Source organism: Calidris pugnax, unplaced genomic scaffold (assembly GCF_001431845.1).
Source record: "Calidris pugnax isolate Ruff unplaced genomic scaffold, ASM143184v1 scaffold134, whole genome shotgun sequence".
Lineage (NCBI taxonomy): Eukaryota > Metazoa > Chordata > Aves > Charadriiformes > Scolopacidae > Calidris > Calidris pugnax.
The window spans coordinates 197,880-214,240 of NW_015090873.1; the positions used below are offsets into that span (position 1 = coordinate 197,880).

The following is a 16,361-nucleotide window of genomic DNA, read 5'->3' on the forward strand; positions in this document are numbered from 1 at the left end:
ATAAGGCTGGGGTCATGTTCTCATTTATCTCTCCAGTTACTGCTCTAACATTGTCTGTGGCGGTTCCTGGAAAGGTGAGGATATTTTGGGAGACTGTTTGGGTCTGCTGGGAATGTTGGCCAGAGTCTCCTCTCTGCTCTGCAAAGAGGAGAAAACAAGCAGAGAGTGGTAAGACTCGGATGTTATGAAAAAGCATTTGTGGATTTGTGTTTTGGGGGGCTGACTTCAGACACTGCGAGTAGGTGCCTTCTTACCAGCACAAGGTGTGACCACCTGGTGGATGGTTATGAAGCAGTAATTCTGCAGCGTGTCCCCTCGTAGCAGTGACCAGCAGTGATTGTAAAGACCTTGTTCACCACACCATGACCTTCCCCATGGCTTCAGCTTTCTCTTCTAGAGAAGGGCAGATCTCTTCAGCCTATTTTCCATGTTGGGTGCCTAAACCTAAGAGCCAACAGCCATTTCTAGGCACCTGAGTCACCAGCCTGAGTCTCAGAGAGGCAGAGATTTGAGTGTGCTCTGGAAAATCGGATAAATGGCATGGACTCCTAACTTTCAGGCTTTTAGCTTTGACATGATTGAACCAAATGCCATTTCTCTACTATTGATAGTGGTCCAGATATGCCCTGTATGAAGCACAGGAAAGCACAAAGGGTTATTGCAGCTTCTGAGGAAACCTCTCATATTTCAAGTAGAATTGGCTGGATTTAAGTGGCCACTCTAATTCTTAAGCCATTAGAAATCTAAGAATTGATTTAACATTTATCTTATATTTAGCAGACATTCATAGAAAAAGTTATATTCTGTGTGGGCCAGTCAATGTTTTTAATAGCTATGAAGTTAAAAAATTTTAGATTAAGATTTCAAGAGGCTGAGAGGGAAATTGAATGGAGGAAGAGAACATCTGGGTGCTGTTGTACCAGAGAATGCCAGGGAGGATAAACCACTGGGAAAACCCAGAGAACAGATGAAGATACATGCTATTGGGCCAGTGGGGTTAGTAAAGGTACAGATGCAGAAGCAGCAAACGTTATTTCCTTACTGTCTTCTGAAGAAACTGAAGATAAAAAGCTTTGCCCTGCCTGCACCATTTCTTGAAAATACATGTTTGGTTTCAGTGTTCATTTCATTCCAGTGTTCGCTTTCATTTTATTTGGATTACTACCTTCAAAGTTCAGGGCATTCACCAACTTTAAAGCCAAATTGGAAAAACTGAATCTGGATTCTCAGTGCGGCTCCGAGGCTTGCAAATCAGCCTTCTCCCATAAATACTGCACTGTTTCTGGAAAAGAAGAGATGGGTCTTTAAATGAAATATGAGATGTAGCTTTGGGATGTGATAGTGCTGCTGTAGATCAACAGCCATCAATCTGTGTTACTTAATTTGTCCCTGGCTCAGCTGTTCGCTGTACTTGGGACTTTTTTTGCTGTTTGTTTCATTTTATTTTCCTCTGAGATAAATGCAGACAAAAAGAAGGGGCCAATTGTTCTTGACAAATAGAAGTAATTTTTTAAAGTATAACCGTAAAGGATATTCTACATTTTCAAATAGGGCTGTTTTTTTTTTCTGACTTTCACAGCATTTCACAGAATCATACCTAATTTATTTTGCTGCATATGTGTTGAACATCCTTATGTTTTATTGCTCGTTACTCCCATTTTCATATCAACTTCACGTGCACTCGTTAAATGCTGTAAAAAAAAATATCTGTTGGAGTAAAGAGTTGGGGTTTTTAAGCTAAGTATTTGAAAACATATTATTCCTCGTCTGCGCATGCCTGTAACACTTGGGTTGCTTTATTTATCCTGGGTGTTCTCAGGATACAAGGTCTTTGTTGCTCTAAGTGTCTACGGAAGCATATGTTGTAATTGTTTGACATCTTGAACATGGATTAGGTGGGTGGCTCTATATAAGCAAGCTAACTCGAGTTCTCAGGGGATCAGCTTCTTGATGTGTGTCAGCTTCCTTTCTCTTCCGAAGTAATGTATGGGAAGGAATATCTGAAATATGCATGGGAGGGTGAATATAAATATACTCTTAAATCAGTAGAGAATGTGAGCCCCCACACAGTTTCAGTAGCTTTAGAATTCCACTATACAAGGGGTCTGGGATGAGTATGGGGGTCCTGACAGCCCTGGGTGGCTTTCTCTGCTGTCCCCATACGGCCACGGTCAGATGGTGAGACCAGGGCAGGGCGGCTGAGCCGGCAAACGCGTTCCACATCTCTTTCTGACTTTCCTTGTTTACCATGTTTTAATTGGGAGGGTTCAGATATAGCCACCCTGGGAGGATTTCTTTACTTGCAGGATGTCATCTTCTGTTGAAATCCTCCAGGGTAGCAGGATTTTGCCTTTGAAGGCGGCCAACGCCGACGTGCTTTTGGCAGGAGGCAGTGGAATGTCAGCCGTCTCCCTGGCCGAACTGGCAGGGCTTGGAGGATCTGTTCAGGGCTGAGGCGCTACAAGGAACACGAATGTTTCAGTGGGCTTGAGTTTGGATTAATAACTTAAAGGGCCAAATGTTCAAAGGGCTGGCGTCCAATTTTACTCTGGTAGTTGAGTACAAGCACAAAATTATGTGCAGAAAATCGCAGATAATTTTTTTTTCCAAGCTGACCTTCCTGAAAAGGAGCCAGCAATTATCTGGATTTGGGCACTGTTTCAGCGATGTTTTTAGGTGTTGTTAATGTAATATTTTCATTATATTTCTGCTGGACTATTGATTAAGTATTCAATTATTTAAGAAAAAGAAATTTAGTCTTGTAATGAAGAATAGCTTTTTGGATTGGACTGTGCTTTGCACAAGCGTGTGTGGTTACTGAGTTTGGGAAAATACTGATAAAATGAGTGTGTCTGCATTTTTTGTGTGCTGATGTTGATCTTATAGAGTGGATGGATAATGCCAAACACATTGCTTCTTCAGTATCTAAATGCTTTTCAGTCTGTAATATGCTTATTCTTAAAGCACCTGACAGATTGGGCATTCCTTTTCCCCTCTTTCCTGTGGAAGAAACGGAGACTTTGAGAATTTTTATGGCCTTAAAATTTGCCTGAAGTTTCCAGACCCCGTATGGTGTGGTGGCTTGGTACCCCCAAAGACTCAGAGCCAGCCCACAGAAAATACTGGATGCAGAATTTGGGTGGGACTGGATCTGCCTCAGTCCAGCCCACTCTGCTAACCCAGTGTCACACCTGAAGTCTTTGTGAGTGTGATTTAAACTCAGGACCCCTCAGTCCTAGACACATACACCAGCCTTTGTCTTGATAAACATATTTCATCAGCCATAACTAAACTAATTGCCTAGGTTGCTTGCCTAGTGTCATGTCTCTGTGGTACTTTGACCCAGTTTCCCTCTGGGAGCACTGGAGGAACAATCCTGAGCTTCCAAAAATAACATTTGATAGATTGAGAAGAGTTTACTTCATTATTTATCCCTGCTTTCCTCCAGCCAAGCTCCCAGTGACTCCAGTGGAACTCAGTGTGTAAGAGCTCTTAGCACTGAAGCAGATCTTCAGACTTTGTAAGATGGAACTGTAGACATATTCACTGTAGCAATTGCAGCTCAGACTGATATATTTTAGAGCTTAGAATTTAAAGCAAATTAAGAGATTTGAATGTTTGGTTCCCATTAAAATCAGGCCCCCAGTCAGTCTTGGAAAACCGAGCAATTGTGGTTCAAAGAATAGAAGGGAGAGTCCTGAGGGCACTCCAGCAGTGGAGCCCAGAGCGTTTATCCAGGCTTTAAAAGAAAGCCTTTAAAATTGCATCATGAGTAAAGGAATCAGTTCCTTTATTTGTACTGAACAGCACCTACTTTACTGAGTGGTGTAGCAGAGGTGGCTGCTGCTAAGGCTCAGCAAACAGGGCTCAGCTCTTCATACTTTTTCTTGATAAAGTCTGAAAATCTCTAGATTTTGGTTTTATTCTTTTATTTTTCCAAGTAATGTCGATTACAGAAAATATGATGGAATTGTTTAATTGGTTTTATTGCCAACATTCAGTGTAACTAGCCATGAACTTTGTTGAGTAGCAGAGGAGTATTGTTACCTTTCATAGGGAGCAGAGAATACTTTTGCCCTGAAAAGTTAAGGTTCTTCCTTAGGTTTATTGGCATTACCCTTATGTCTGGAAGGGCAAGTTGGAACAAGCTTGTCTCCTTTGTATGGACTCAAGGGTAAGGTAAGAAAGATCCTAGTTTTGTACATCTTGTTGGTCTGTTCCTAGAGCTGGGATTGGCCTCTTCAAGGAACTGAACTGAACTGAAGGTCCTGTGCCTTCAGCCTTCCCAGGATACTGGGGAGGAAACTGCTGAAAGGCAAAAGACTTCTGTATCTACTCTTGAGTATTTCCAGCTGTGGAACTGCCTTCTCGAAATGACAGGCAGGGATGGACACAAACCTTAAGGAGAGCTGTGCTTCAGAACGTGGGGAAGCTCAATATAGGACTGACAGCATGGGGTTTGTAGCAGGAACTGTAGGCCTGTTGTTTTGCACGGCATGTAAGGGATAATAATTTGCCCTCAGTACAATGACTCCTAGAGGCTTAAATAAACCCTGTTAACTGAAATATCATCTTTTGTTAACAGAGGCAGCTTCTTGCCTGCTGTCTTCTCGTGTTAATCGTGCAAGATGTCAGTAGAAGGAACCCAGCAACCCATGCGTGGCCTGGTGGTTCTGCCAGTTCTTCTATCACTTGGATTTCTCTGTGCTCAGATGATAAGAATCACATTCTCTGTGCTTTTGTACTCAGTACCTGAGTCTTCCTGGAAGTGTTTATGTGTTTAAAACAGCTTTAAATTTTCATTAAAAACAAAACCAAACCACAGCCTTGGTAATATTTCTGTTGGTCATGGCAACAATTTTGAGGGTGACTATTGAGTTTGAGTGGCTTAGTTTTTGACTGCCCAGATTAAAACAACCCTTTTAAGAAATGTATTCTGAGCTCTGCGTATTATTCAGTCCTTTCATGGTAACTCAAGTTATTAATCATAAATGGAGGCATCCAAAAAATCCTGATCAGTTTTGAAACTCATGGCCTCATTTAGCTTTCATAACAGCTTGTTTCTAACAAAATCTGATGTAGAGCCAAATGAAGTGTGTGTTTAAATGATCCCTTGCCTAAACTATCATGAAAATTTCAGATGGGATGAGAAGGAGGAATGCCACAGAGGGCAGCTTGTTGGAAGCTTGCTACTACTTAGAGACTAAAATAGTGTAATCAGCAAACACTCCGTCACTTTAATGCTTCTTCAGTGAAATCCAACTTTTTTGTTTCCTGGCTTAACTATGTCTTGCATTTTCCTTAACCACTTACATACAAATACTAGAATACGTGTTCATTTTGATGTATCTAGGTTTCCCTATTTGGTAGAAATCATAATTAAGAACAGAATTAGGGAACCTCTCAATAAAGATAATACATTTATGAAGAATCAACATGGCTTTGTAAAGGCTTCATAAATTTTTAAAGCCCTTTGAAGTAAACACGTGAATCAAGAAGATCCAGTTAGATTTGCAAAAGGTTTTTGCAGTGTCTTTCATCAAACTTCCTGAAAGAAATGGAACTTTCTGTTTGGGATATTTCAGAAGAAAAAGTCTATATGTAAACTCAAATGTTGTTTGTAAGATAGGAAATTATAGGATACAAAGCCTGAGAATAAATGATTGATTTCTAACAGAGGAGAAAGGAGGCATCAAATGAAATTGAGGAGGCAGAGAAACAAAGGAATTATTTCATACTGTACACATCTGAGATGTGAGACCATCGTGGGATGTTGTTGACATTGAAATTTAAATATTGAAATTTACATTAACGCATCAAAAATGATTTCCCAATTTCTTAGACGAGAATCCATCAAATGCTATTAAACACAAAGATACTGCTCTTGTCAGAGGAAGTCATGATGTTGCAAATTGCTGGAGGCTGGAAGGGTCTGAAGGGGATGTGTTACCATCAGCCTCCTCCTCCACTCTCTCCTTGACACTTTTTACCGGCCAAAAACTGGATAGTGCCCTTTGGTCTTATATAGCACAATTATCTTATGAGATGTAATTATTTAGAATGGTTTATCTCATTTCTGTCTTAATTCGTTTCCACTCTGCCAAACACACTTTCTTTGACCCAATATGTTTTCTAATTGATTGCTCACAGGGCCAAGCAGCTTCCCAAGAGCTTTCTTCTGCTCTCCTGGCAATGTGCTGCGTGTCTGCATGTGCCCATAGTCCCTAACACCAGGATCCATTAGGAACTTTTACCACTTTGAGGTAAGGTTTTTTTACATGGCTCTTTGTTACACTGCATGGAATTTTGTGGGAGAAATTCAGGTTAGGTTAATCAACTGCATATACATTTAGATGTCTAAAGTAATGCTCTTCAAAAGCATGTAAAGATTTAAGAATATTGCACTCTAGTGAAAGACACTTCTCTAAATGTTGTCCCAGATTGCAGTCAGACACCAACTTAGTTTTTCGCCTGGTTCAGAACTCATTTCATCCCAAACTGGGACAAAAGCATTTAATTTAGAACTTCATAACGCAGAGAGAATTTGTTTTGAAATTCATGTCAAAGTGACGTAATGAAATATTTTATAACAGAAATGTAAAAATGAAATGTTTCACTACTGCTGCCTCTGATCAGGAAATTCTCTAATGGTCTAATTTTTAGTTAAATTTTCTAGTCCGTCAGCCAACAAAGCAGAGTAGAAACTTGTTCTGTGGTTTTATTTTTGTTTTTTTTTGTTTTTTTTTTTTTCTTCCCAGCCACCTAAAGTATAAACTAATTCTCTTTCACAAGAATATTACCAAAGGCAGGTTCTTGGCACCTAGAGAAAGCTTTAGAGGATATTTTCTCCATCCAGCAAGGATTCTTTGGGGTCTTATTTTCGTCTCACGTAGATCCAGTTTGTGTTGTACAAACTGCAAAGGAGAGTAACAAACCTGCTTTTGTCCCCACTCCCATGTACTTCATCCAATTTAAATGATGTTCTGCATCTTCTGGGCTCTTTGTAAGCCCCAGCACAGTTTCCTCAACAAAGGTTTTTGTAAAGTGAATCCACAGACAAATAAATCAATGATTTGCCACCTACTAGTTTTTCTATAGCTAAGATTTGGGGCTTAACAGCGAAAGTGTGTTTCCTTTCTTCTGGGATGGAACCAGTGACCTGTATCAATATTGCAGGTGAAGAACTGAAATTCATTCAAAAAGGAGCAAGGCATGTGAAAAGGGCTTAATGAGTAACAGATACCTAACCTAATCATTTCTAATTACCGGAGAGTGAGACGCTTGTGAAAAATCACCAGATTATATTTTGGATTGAAAGACCCCCTTTTCTTGCCAAATTGTACCTAAATTGACTTTTTTTTCACTCCTGAAAAGAAAAATCAGGCCTGGAGGGACACGAAGTTTGAGTCCATTTAGAGACTGCCCAGAGAACCTGTGTGTCACTTATTTTCTTGCTAAGCTCAAGAGGCTGCCTGTCCTCGGGAGGGTGGCGGTGGCAGACACTGGAAAGGTTTATATAATTCGGCTTTATCTTTAATGAAGTTACAGGCATTGTCTCCCAGAAAGACTGATGCTGTCTCCGTGGAGAATATGTTCCAAACATTAAACGTGATGCAGGAATGTAGTATATATAATGCCGAGCAATAAAAGCTGGAAAAAACCCATGTTAGATGTCATTACTGGATTCTTTTTTGATGTTGGTTTTTAATATATGTGCTCCTATTTTTAGAGTTTTATTCTGAATCTTGTAATAGCAACCATTCCATTTTGATATGAGGTCTTTTCTATTAACAGTGATCAAAGTGAAATATTTCATCTGAGTTAGAAAAAGAGACATTTGAGATGAATGGGGTTCTGCTGTATTTGGAGAGTTGGATGTTTCTGATACACGATCTGACTTGCTAAGCTAGAAAATTAATTGCCCAAAGCAGTTTATTTATAAACAGGTAATAAAATACCATTAGCATTAAAAGTTTAGAAAACAATTTTGTATCTCTTTCAGATACAAAATTTTCACACTCTTCTTTGGGTGTTTATTTGGTTTTAAAACTAAACTGGTACATTGTTTTCTTAAGAACAAATTGAGATCTCTGAGAACTACAGAATTCAAATAGAGGGCTGCTCTAGTTAAATGAGAAAATGCTCGTTCTCTTTAGGTGGAAGACAGGCTGTCTTTCTACCTCTAACTAATTTAGGGATAAACTCAGGCTCTTGATGTTCTCAAGAAGTTAAACTGAGCACAGAACCATGTTTTGATTTAAACCCCCTCTCCCTTGAGGATTGCTTTTCCTCCAGCAGTTTTCCGTGCTCTCACTGTGGCTGTTTCTGTTGATCAGGAGCAGGTTTTCCTCTGGTCCCATTTACGCAGTGTTACCATGGACCAAAGCAGCAGAGAATGAACAAAGGGCATAAATGGCAACCTATAAATTCAGTGATCAGTAGAACTTGTCCTCTGTAATTTGGAGCTCGTCTAATAGGCATCTTTTGAAGATACTTTTATTAAAGGGCTGTCTGTCATTTTGTTGAGCTTGGTAGTTCACGTCTACTGATACATGTTGTGTTAAAAGAAAGCTCAGCTCTACCCTCAAACAGGCTCTCAGTTTTTGACCATTAGGTCTGTTGGACTTCTGTCCCATGAGGACTTGCAGATCAGCCATTCCAGAGACTTTTCCTCCATGGAGAGGTAGTGGCTCGGACAAGTGGAGCGAACGTCTTTTCAATAAACAGAACGATCTCACATGTCCTTCTCTCATCAGCCCTCTTAATTTCCAGCATAAGCTTTTGCATTGTTGCCATGGGACTCTGAAACAGCCTGCAGGTAGAGAATGGTCACTCATAGACTTAAATCCATTTCATGAGGAACATTAACATTAAATCATGTTAATTAACATTAATATGACTTACATGGCTTAAAAACCTATCTTTGGGTTTAGCAGAGCTCTAGGAATAATTTAAAAGATGAGCTATTATTCCCATTGGGATCTTGACTTTGAATCCACTAAAGGCAATGGGTGTCCTTGAACTAGCTGAGAAGGCTTTGAATCAGGGATAATTTCAGCCCAGCTTTTCCTGGCTGTCCCCCTGCTCTTCATTCTGCTTTGTGATGGCTTCTTTATGCTGGGCTCTACATCAATGCCACGCAGAGAAAAACCCTTAACATCCCTTTTGCTGTTCTGGAGCAGGAGGCAATGAGCCATGTGGTTTTTAGATGATCACATGAAGATTCAATCTATTTTTAGGGCAATCTTGTTGCCAGGAATAATATATGGGACTTTTGATTTGAATGGTGAATTATGTGACGGTGGAAATGCGTGAAATGGCTATCGAAGAATATTTTTTACTGACCTAGCGTTGAATAGATTAACACCTCTAATGCAGTTACATTTAAAAGCAGCTTTGTATTTCCTATCTATTTTGGGTTTTTTTGAGTTTTGTCACTGAGGACCTCTAGACAAACACCACAATTTTTGTTTCAAAGCCCCAAACGAGCAATAAGTAGGTATAAGGCAGTACGTTGAATAGATGAACTGTAAGATGAAGAAGAGACCACACCTAATGTTCAATGCAAATATTTTTATTTTATGTTTAGTGTTCTGCATAATGTGACCCAATACAATGACCTCTGTCATTCTAAGTGATTCCCCCCATGTAAGAGTTGAAAAGTGAATTGATTTTCCTTCATTCCTGTAATAAGTGTATGTCTCAGGTGTAGCCTACTATATTGACATGTGTAAAACCCACTTAAATAAATCAAAGGGGATGTTTGGGTATTCTTCCACGTGCCTATAAGCTGATAGGAGAATAGATTGTTTTAATACCTCAGTTACTTATTTTGTCGTTACAGACAGCCAGCTGTGAAAATGATCAGTATCAGGAATGTCCTTTGGAGGAACCATTGGGGCTATCAATATTTTGGGTAGCTTAATCATCAAATGTATCTGTTTTAGTAGGTTTATAAATTCCTTTCAGAATGCATTTAGTTGATTGCTTTTTCAGGTTTTTCAGTTTGTAAATAGCTCTACAGCCTTTGGATTTATGCAAAAGTAAGGATGAAAAGGTGTAGAAGGATGTTTTCTTCAAAATTGTCTTTAATCGGTATACTTTCTTTATCTAGATACAACAATGGTGGCACATACGCTGTTCAAGTGGATTCTAAAAGGACTTATTCTGTCTTTTCTCCTCCAAACTACTCTATCCCTAAACCCAGATGATCCAAATGTTTGTAGTCATTGGGAAAGGTAATGTATAACATGCCTTTTTTATTTTATTTTTTTAATAGCCCTTTCAGATTTTACATTTAAAAGGCAACATAAAAGCTGTAATTTGCTAAATACCACCCTGCCTCACAAAAGAACATGGATCTGCTTGACAGAAATAGCACTCCTGAGTGGCATTGAGGATTTGGATCATCCCAAAGAATTGGTTCTAAAGCCAGAGCTAGAGACTGTGTAGCCATGTCTGCTCAGCTGAGTTTTGGAAAGCTCCTCCATGGTTTCAGCCAGAGGACTGCACAGGTGTATTTTCATTTATCATGGAGAGAACTAGAAAAATAGTGGCCTTGTTCTGTCTTGCTTTTTTCTAGTTGTTGTCAAGCAAGACTATTAGAGATTCCAACTAAGTTTTAAGCCCTTCCTGCTGCAACACGCAGGCTTATTCTCTGTGTCCTGAACTTTGTGGCTGTGTCTGCCAAATTCGTGTCAGCATCAAAGAGTATCTGCATGAAAGCACTGAGAATTAAAGGCCCTGGTAATTCTGTTCTCTCTATTGTCACGGTGTCCTAATCCTAAAAGTGGATCTGTGCAGAACAGTTCTTAGGAGTACACAGAAACCCACCAGCTTTGATAGGGTTCACGTTCCTGCAGGGTCTGTTTGCAGAGGCTAAAGTTCCCCTTCTCTTTACTTTAACTTGCTAAATTTCCAGTCCTGTTCTGGGGTTTAGTTCCACACAAATAGGAATTACTGGAAGCTTTAGCAAAACAAACCCCTTGACAAGAGCAAAAAATGGAATCATATTGAATGGCACTGCCTTTTTATTTTAGAGGCCTTAATTAGAGAATTAACTGTTTGCAGGTAACGCAGCTGCAAAGCAAAGACTGGACAGGAATGGGATTTTGCAGTCTGTGTTGTGAGGTGAAGTGCATTCAGAGCACAGGAATAAAATATTGATTTTGTCTGAAGAAAGCCAGCAACCTAGAGACCCAATCAAGGAGAAACAAAAATTAAATACCAAAATTGATTGGTTGTACTGACCAAGATGACTTTGTTACTTAGATGTTAATAAATCAAAGGGAAAAGATTTTTAGGGCAATTCCTGGGTAACAAACAGGATCATAGAATAATAATCAAGATTCGTGAGTGTTACTGCTTTACGTTAATAATGAGCAATGTAAGTATTTTCCATTTTGGCATTAGTAGAAATAAAACCATTTTTGTCAAACCCAGCAAATTGTGATAGAGGGCAAAAGCAACATTCAGTAGAATCTTGGTTTGTCTGGAAGGGGCATGACAAGCAGGGCAGTAATAGTCCAGGCTTCGATTTCAAGCCAATCAGACCCTCCAAGAAAATATTTTGGTATTCCCTCACGGGTGCGATCTCACAGGGCTTAATCACATCAGCAGCACCATTGATGAGAAGGAAATCACGTGGACGATTAAGACAATCGATATAATGAATGACTTGGAGGATCTAATTCCTGGGTCTTGACCCTGCCTAGAATGATTTCGGTATCATTCTCCAAAGATATCGTAGATCTGATAAGGTGGAGCTTGTTCCCAGACCAGAACCTGAGATTACAAGTCCCTTAAGCAGCGCACACACTTAGTACAGGGCAGTACAACCTTCTGAAATGCCTGACACAACTAACTGACATTGGTGTTCCTATCTCATGCGAGAGGCCCAGACACTTTAAATATCATCAATGTGATTAATATAGTACCTGTTGCATGGATAAGTAGTGTTTTGGGAAGGAGTTGGCTGAATTCTTAGTGTTGGATCTCTGCGATTTCTAATCAATTTGCCCACTTTTTGTTTATATCCATTCATTTTTACAAAGGGAGGTAACCCCATTCTAAGCCTATGTCAAAGTGTTCCAGATCTAGATACCAGTTAACTCATGTTACAATTTTCAGTTAGTTCTGAGGTTATTTCTGCTACAAATTAAAGGGGTTACATTTGGGAAAGCAGAAAAATAAACACTCTTCAACCTTTTACAAATGATCCCGTTTGGTTGGTGCAACCAGTGTTTGAAGTAATGACGCTGCTTCATCATAAAGGTAGGTGTGAGCATCCCTTGGTGCTGGCAAAATGCAGCAGTGCTAAGTTAATGTGAGCTCTTACCAGCATTGTGGAAGCCAAAATTAACTCCTGGACAAGAAGGCAACTGAGATGGTTTAAAACCATGGTGCTTTCCTCTCTTTTAAAATTCACACTGTCAGGTTAACCGAATGCCCCTTTCACCTTCTAAACTACCATGAATTTTAGTAATGTTTGTTTCTTTTCCAGAAGGGAATAGTTTACTACTCAGACTGAAATCTCTGTGCCTATTTGAGTTAGGGAGCCCAAGGGAGAAGCATTTCCAAAACTTTCAGGAAGGTCTGTGGTTGAAGGAAGCCCTTTTCTAGTTTCTGATAACGCCCAAAGTTTCTGAAGTTCTTGATTTAATTATTTTTCATACTGGAGTTAGATGAGTAGCATTTACAGGGAACTGAAACTTTTCATGTTGCAACAAACAACCTTTCACTTTCTTTCTTTGTTCACTCCTAGCTACGCCGTGACAGTACAGGAATCCTACGCTCATCCTTTTGATCAGATCTATTATACCAGATGCACGGACATCCTGAACTGGTTCAAGTGCACTAGACATCGGTAAGAGCTCATCCCTACACATTGTAGTTTTATTTTGCCTTTTTCTCTCCACACATACCTTTTATTTATCCAAGTTTTAGTGATATTCTAAGACTGATGTTTACGGAAAGATGTATTTTAGTGCAATAGCTAGGGTTTTTGCTATTTTAGCTATTCTAGAAGGTTTTTTGCCTGGAATTTGAGTGAGAATAATGGTATTCAGTCTCTTATGGACTATTCAGGAGTATGTATCCTCACCATTCACCCCGCCATGTGATTGGAAGTGTGCATTACATGACCAAACATGACCAGTTGTCCTTTCCAAGTGATCAGAGCATGTCCAGGTTTATGGTAGGAAGTCCCTGCAGCTCCTGAATCTTGAAGAATCAGGCGCTGGAGGGTTAGTGACAGTTACAAATGGATCCATATTTGAAATACTGCAGCCAAATCCATATTGAAAATCAGGTAAAATGAGAATGGGTCCACTTCTAGTACTGAATGAAAGCTGATACTAAACAGTTAATTTTCCCCAGGCTGCAAGATATGGCTGTTATATCCATTCTGATTCCAATAGAAAAGTATCCTAATAAACAATGAACATCCACTACTATTTGCAGTCTTTCTAGGGGGTTTTAGCAATCTGCTTGGTACCTTAACTTTTATGCATTCAGTAGCAAAGGGATTGTTAAGCACCATCCCAGTCTGACGGTGGGGTTTTGCTTTTTAGCCTCTGTGTTACCATGAATGGAACTGAACAGAGATGCAGAGCTTTCTGGGCTATTGTATAGCTTGGAATGCAGCAGAGTAAATTCAATCAGTTTATCTAACATAAGGAACAATGATTTTATTCAATTTAGATAATTTCAAATAAACTAACATGAACAAAGCCACTTTGAAGTGTTTAGCTGTTAAATATTCTCTGTTAAACATTCCTTTTCTAATGTGGTATCATTGCTAATGCTAAGCATAAGTCTAGAAAAGCTATAGAGCACTTAACACCTTTAAATTTCTTTGGACTGCATATTGTGGTGGGGAAAACATGCTTTAAATGCTGAACTGGGACTCTAATATCATTTTGCAAGGTATTAATGCCCTGGAAGGGTCAGCAAGTAGGAAATCACTTGGGGTTAACTTCACATTTTTCGTGTTGCAATGCTGACACAGTGGTCTCCACAGAAGATTCTGTTCATTCCACTGATGATAGCTGACCTTGCTGATATGTGGAAATGAATCATTTATTCTTGAGGAAACTCCTTGCCCTTGCTTTAGGACTGGGGAAATGTTTTAAGATAGCAGTTCCAGGGAGGGCTGCGGTGATTGACTCTCATGGTACTGTGTTTATAATACAAGTTATATTTCAAGTTTCAAAACAAGTATTGATTTTTTTTTTTTATTGTGGCTTTTAATATCTAAAGCTTTCATGCATTTTGAAATAATTATTGAATGCTATCCTTACTATAATTTAACACAAATATAATTCCAACAGTTGGCATTGATTTTCAATGTTGTCAAATGGCTTTCTGTCTTGCAATTTAGAATAAGTTATAAAACAGCATATCGAAGAGGACTAAGAACTATGTATCGGCGAAGATCTCAGTGCTGCCCCGGATATTATGAAAGTGGAGACTACTGTATCCGTATGTACAGAGCTTTGATTCAGATATGAGAATTAAAAGTAATTTGGGGAGGAGCTCTAGACAACGTAACGGTGTATTGCAGTAGTAATAGGAAGGGCTGGGTTTCAGAGCTGCCCAGAACCTTCAGGACCCACTGATTTCAGTCAGAATTAGAGATACAGGACATTCCAGGCAATTTGAGGTAAATGCATTTCAGGCACCTGAGTAGAAATTTGCTGAACTCATTCGGGTGGGAATTAATCTAGTTCCTGAGTGCTTTTGAATCAGACCTTACTCTGGGGAGTAATTTATGCAAGTGTGCACTAACGTTAAAGAATTAGGGGAACTGAGAACTCTCTTAGAAATTAACTATTACATAGTTTAAGTAGCAGTGTAAAGTTTCTGCCTCTTAACTTTGAAAGTTCTTACTCCAGATAAGAATAATTAAAGACTCACTGTGTTTCACATGGTTCCTGTCAATAATTTTGCTCTTTTTAAAGCTTCTCAAATGTCAGAAGAACTTTTTCCTAATTGCACTGTATAAATAAATAAAAAGCTCTGCAGTGTGTTAGGTCAGTCAAAGGGGGACAAGATGCAAAATGGATCTTTCAGAAACACCTACAAGCTTTGTTAATGAAAAATGTCCTGTACCTTAGTGTCATCTGTTTTCAGTATTGCAGCTTTCAAAGTATTCTGAGGCAGAATGCATTCAGCACACTTTGCTCAAAAGCAGAATGGAGCTGGGGATCTCTTGTCTATGGCTTGTTAGAATGGGATTATAGCACAGGAAGAACACAACAAGGTTTTGATCAGCCTCAGAATCCAGATTTTATTGACAGGTTTAGAATGTCACAGAATAATTTAAATGTGGAAATGATACAATTATCCAGCTAACTTGAAATATCTTGACACGGTGCTTTAAATCTAGTTCTGTCTAGTTCTGTTGGTGGTTTTATCTGATTTTACCTATTTTACTTGTATTGCAATATATGAGCACCTCGAAAACATGAATGGACCCTAATCTCATTTTAAATCACCTTTATTCCAAAGAATTACTTTAAAGCAGTTTTAGACTGTCAAAAATTAACAGCCCTTTGAGATTAGGCATTAGAATTAACCTTATTTTACAGAGTAATAGTTTGATCTTTCGAAGTGTGGGATGTGGTTACTCAAGTCCTGAAAATTTTTTAATGTAACCTCTTCTATTGTCTTTGCTATAATCCTTCCTGTGTTAAGTGTGTACTTACCTTTGAATTTCTCAAAGTCACTATCATTTCAGCAGTTGTTCCACGTAATTTTATTACCAACTTGAATTTTGTGGCTCAAAATCCTCTCTGGCATAGAATGTATTTATTTTCACTTATATCTCTGCAACCTATTAGGGCTTTTTATTTTGTATATTTTAATTGTCATACTGGTTACAACAACAGAATGTCTCTGCGATATTTCTGATTCTTTGAGGGTATTAACATTTGTTTTAGAGTGCTTTTTTGTTAGTATTAATACTCAAGAGTTTGGCTGTTGCCAAAAAAAAAATGTTGCCTTTATATTATGGAGAAAGAAGAGCTTACACCAAAGTTTTGCTAATGCAGAACAACCAGCGGGTATGTGGCCAGACCAGGCTTCACATTTGACACAGGGCAGATGGTACTTATGTTCTCTCTGTTCTTTACATGTGTAACAGTCAGGTTCTTATATTCCATTATCTGCATGGTCATAAACACAAAGTGATGCCTCAGGGACATTTTCTCTCTGTCCTTCCTGGGAGATCTGAGCAGCAAGTGCAGCCGAGAGAGAAACAATGGAAGGAAGGGAGTTTTCCATCACGATTGATTCTACATATTTGGTTTTGACTGTTTTGATACCACAAGTAGCCACATAACAAAAAAAAAACCCACAAC

General features: G+C 39.0%; 1 protein-coding gene across 1 annotated transcript in view; it reads left to right on the top strand.

Annotated features, from left to right (window-relative positions):
* The window catches only part of MEGF11 (multiple EGF-like-domains 11), a 291,887-nt gene that overhangs the window by 60,308 nt on the left and 215,218 nt on the right, over positions 1-16,361 (top strand). Inside the window, exons 2-5 of the mRNA XM_014946132.1 lie at positions 6,151-6,263; positions 10,115-10,238; positions 12,764-12,865; positions 14,381-14,481. Of these exons, the coding sequence (XP_014801618.1) occupies positions 10,123-10,238; positions 12,764-12,865; positions 14,381-14,481 (319 nt within the window). The 5' untranslated portion in view covers positions 6,151-6,263; positions 10,115-10,122. The remainder of the gene's footprint in view (positions 1-6,150; positions 6,264-10,114; positions 10,239-12,763; positions 12,866-14,380; positions 14,482-16,361) is intronic.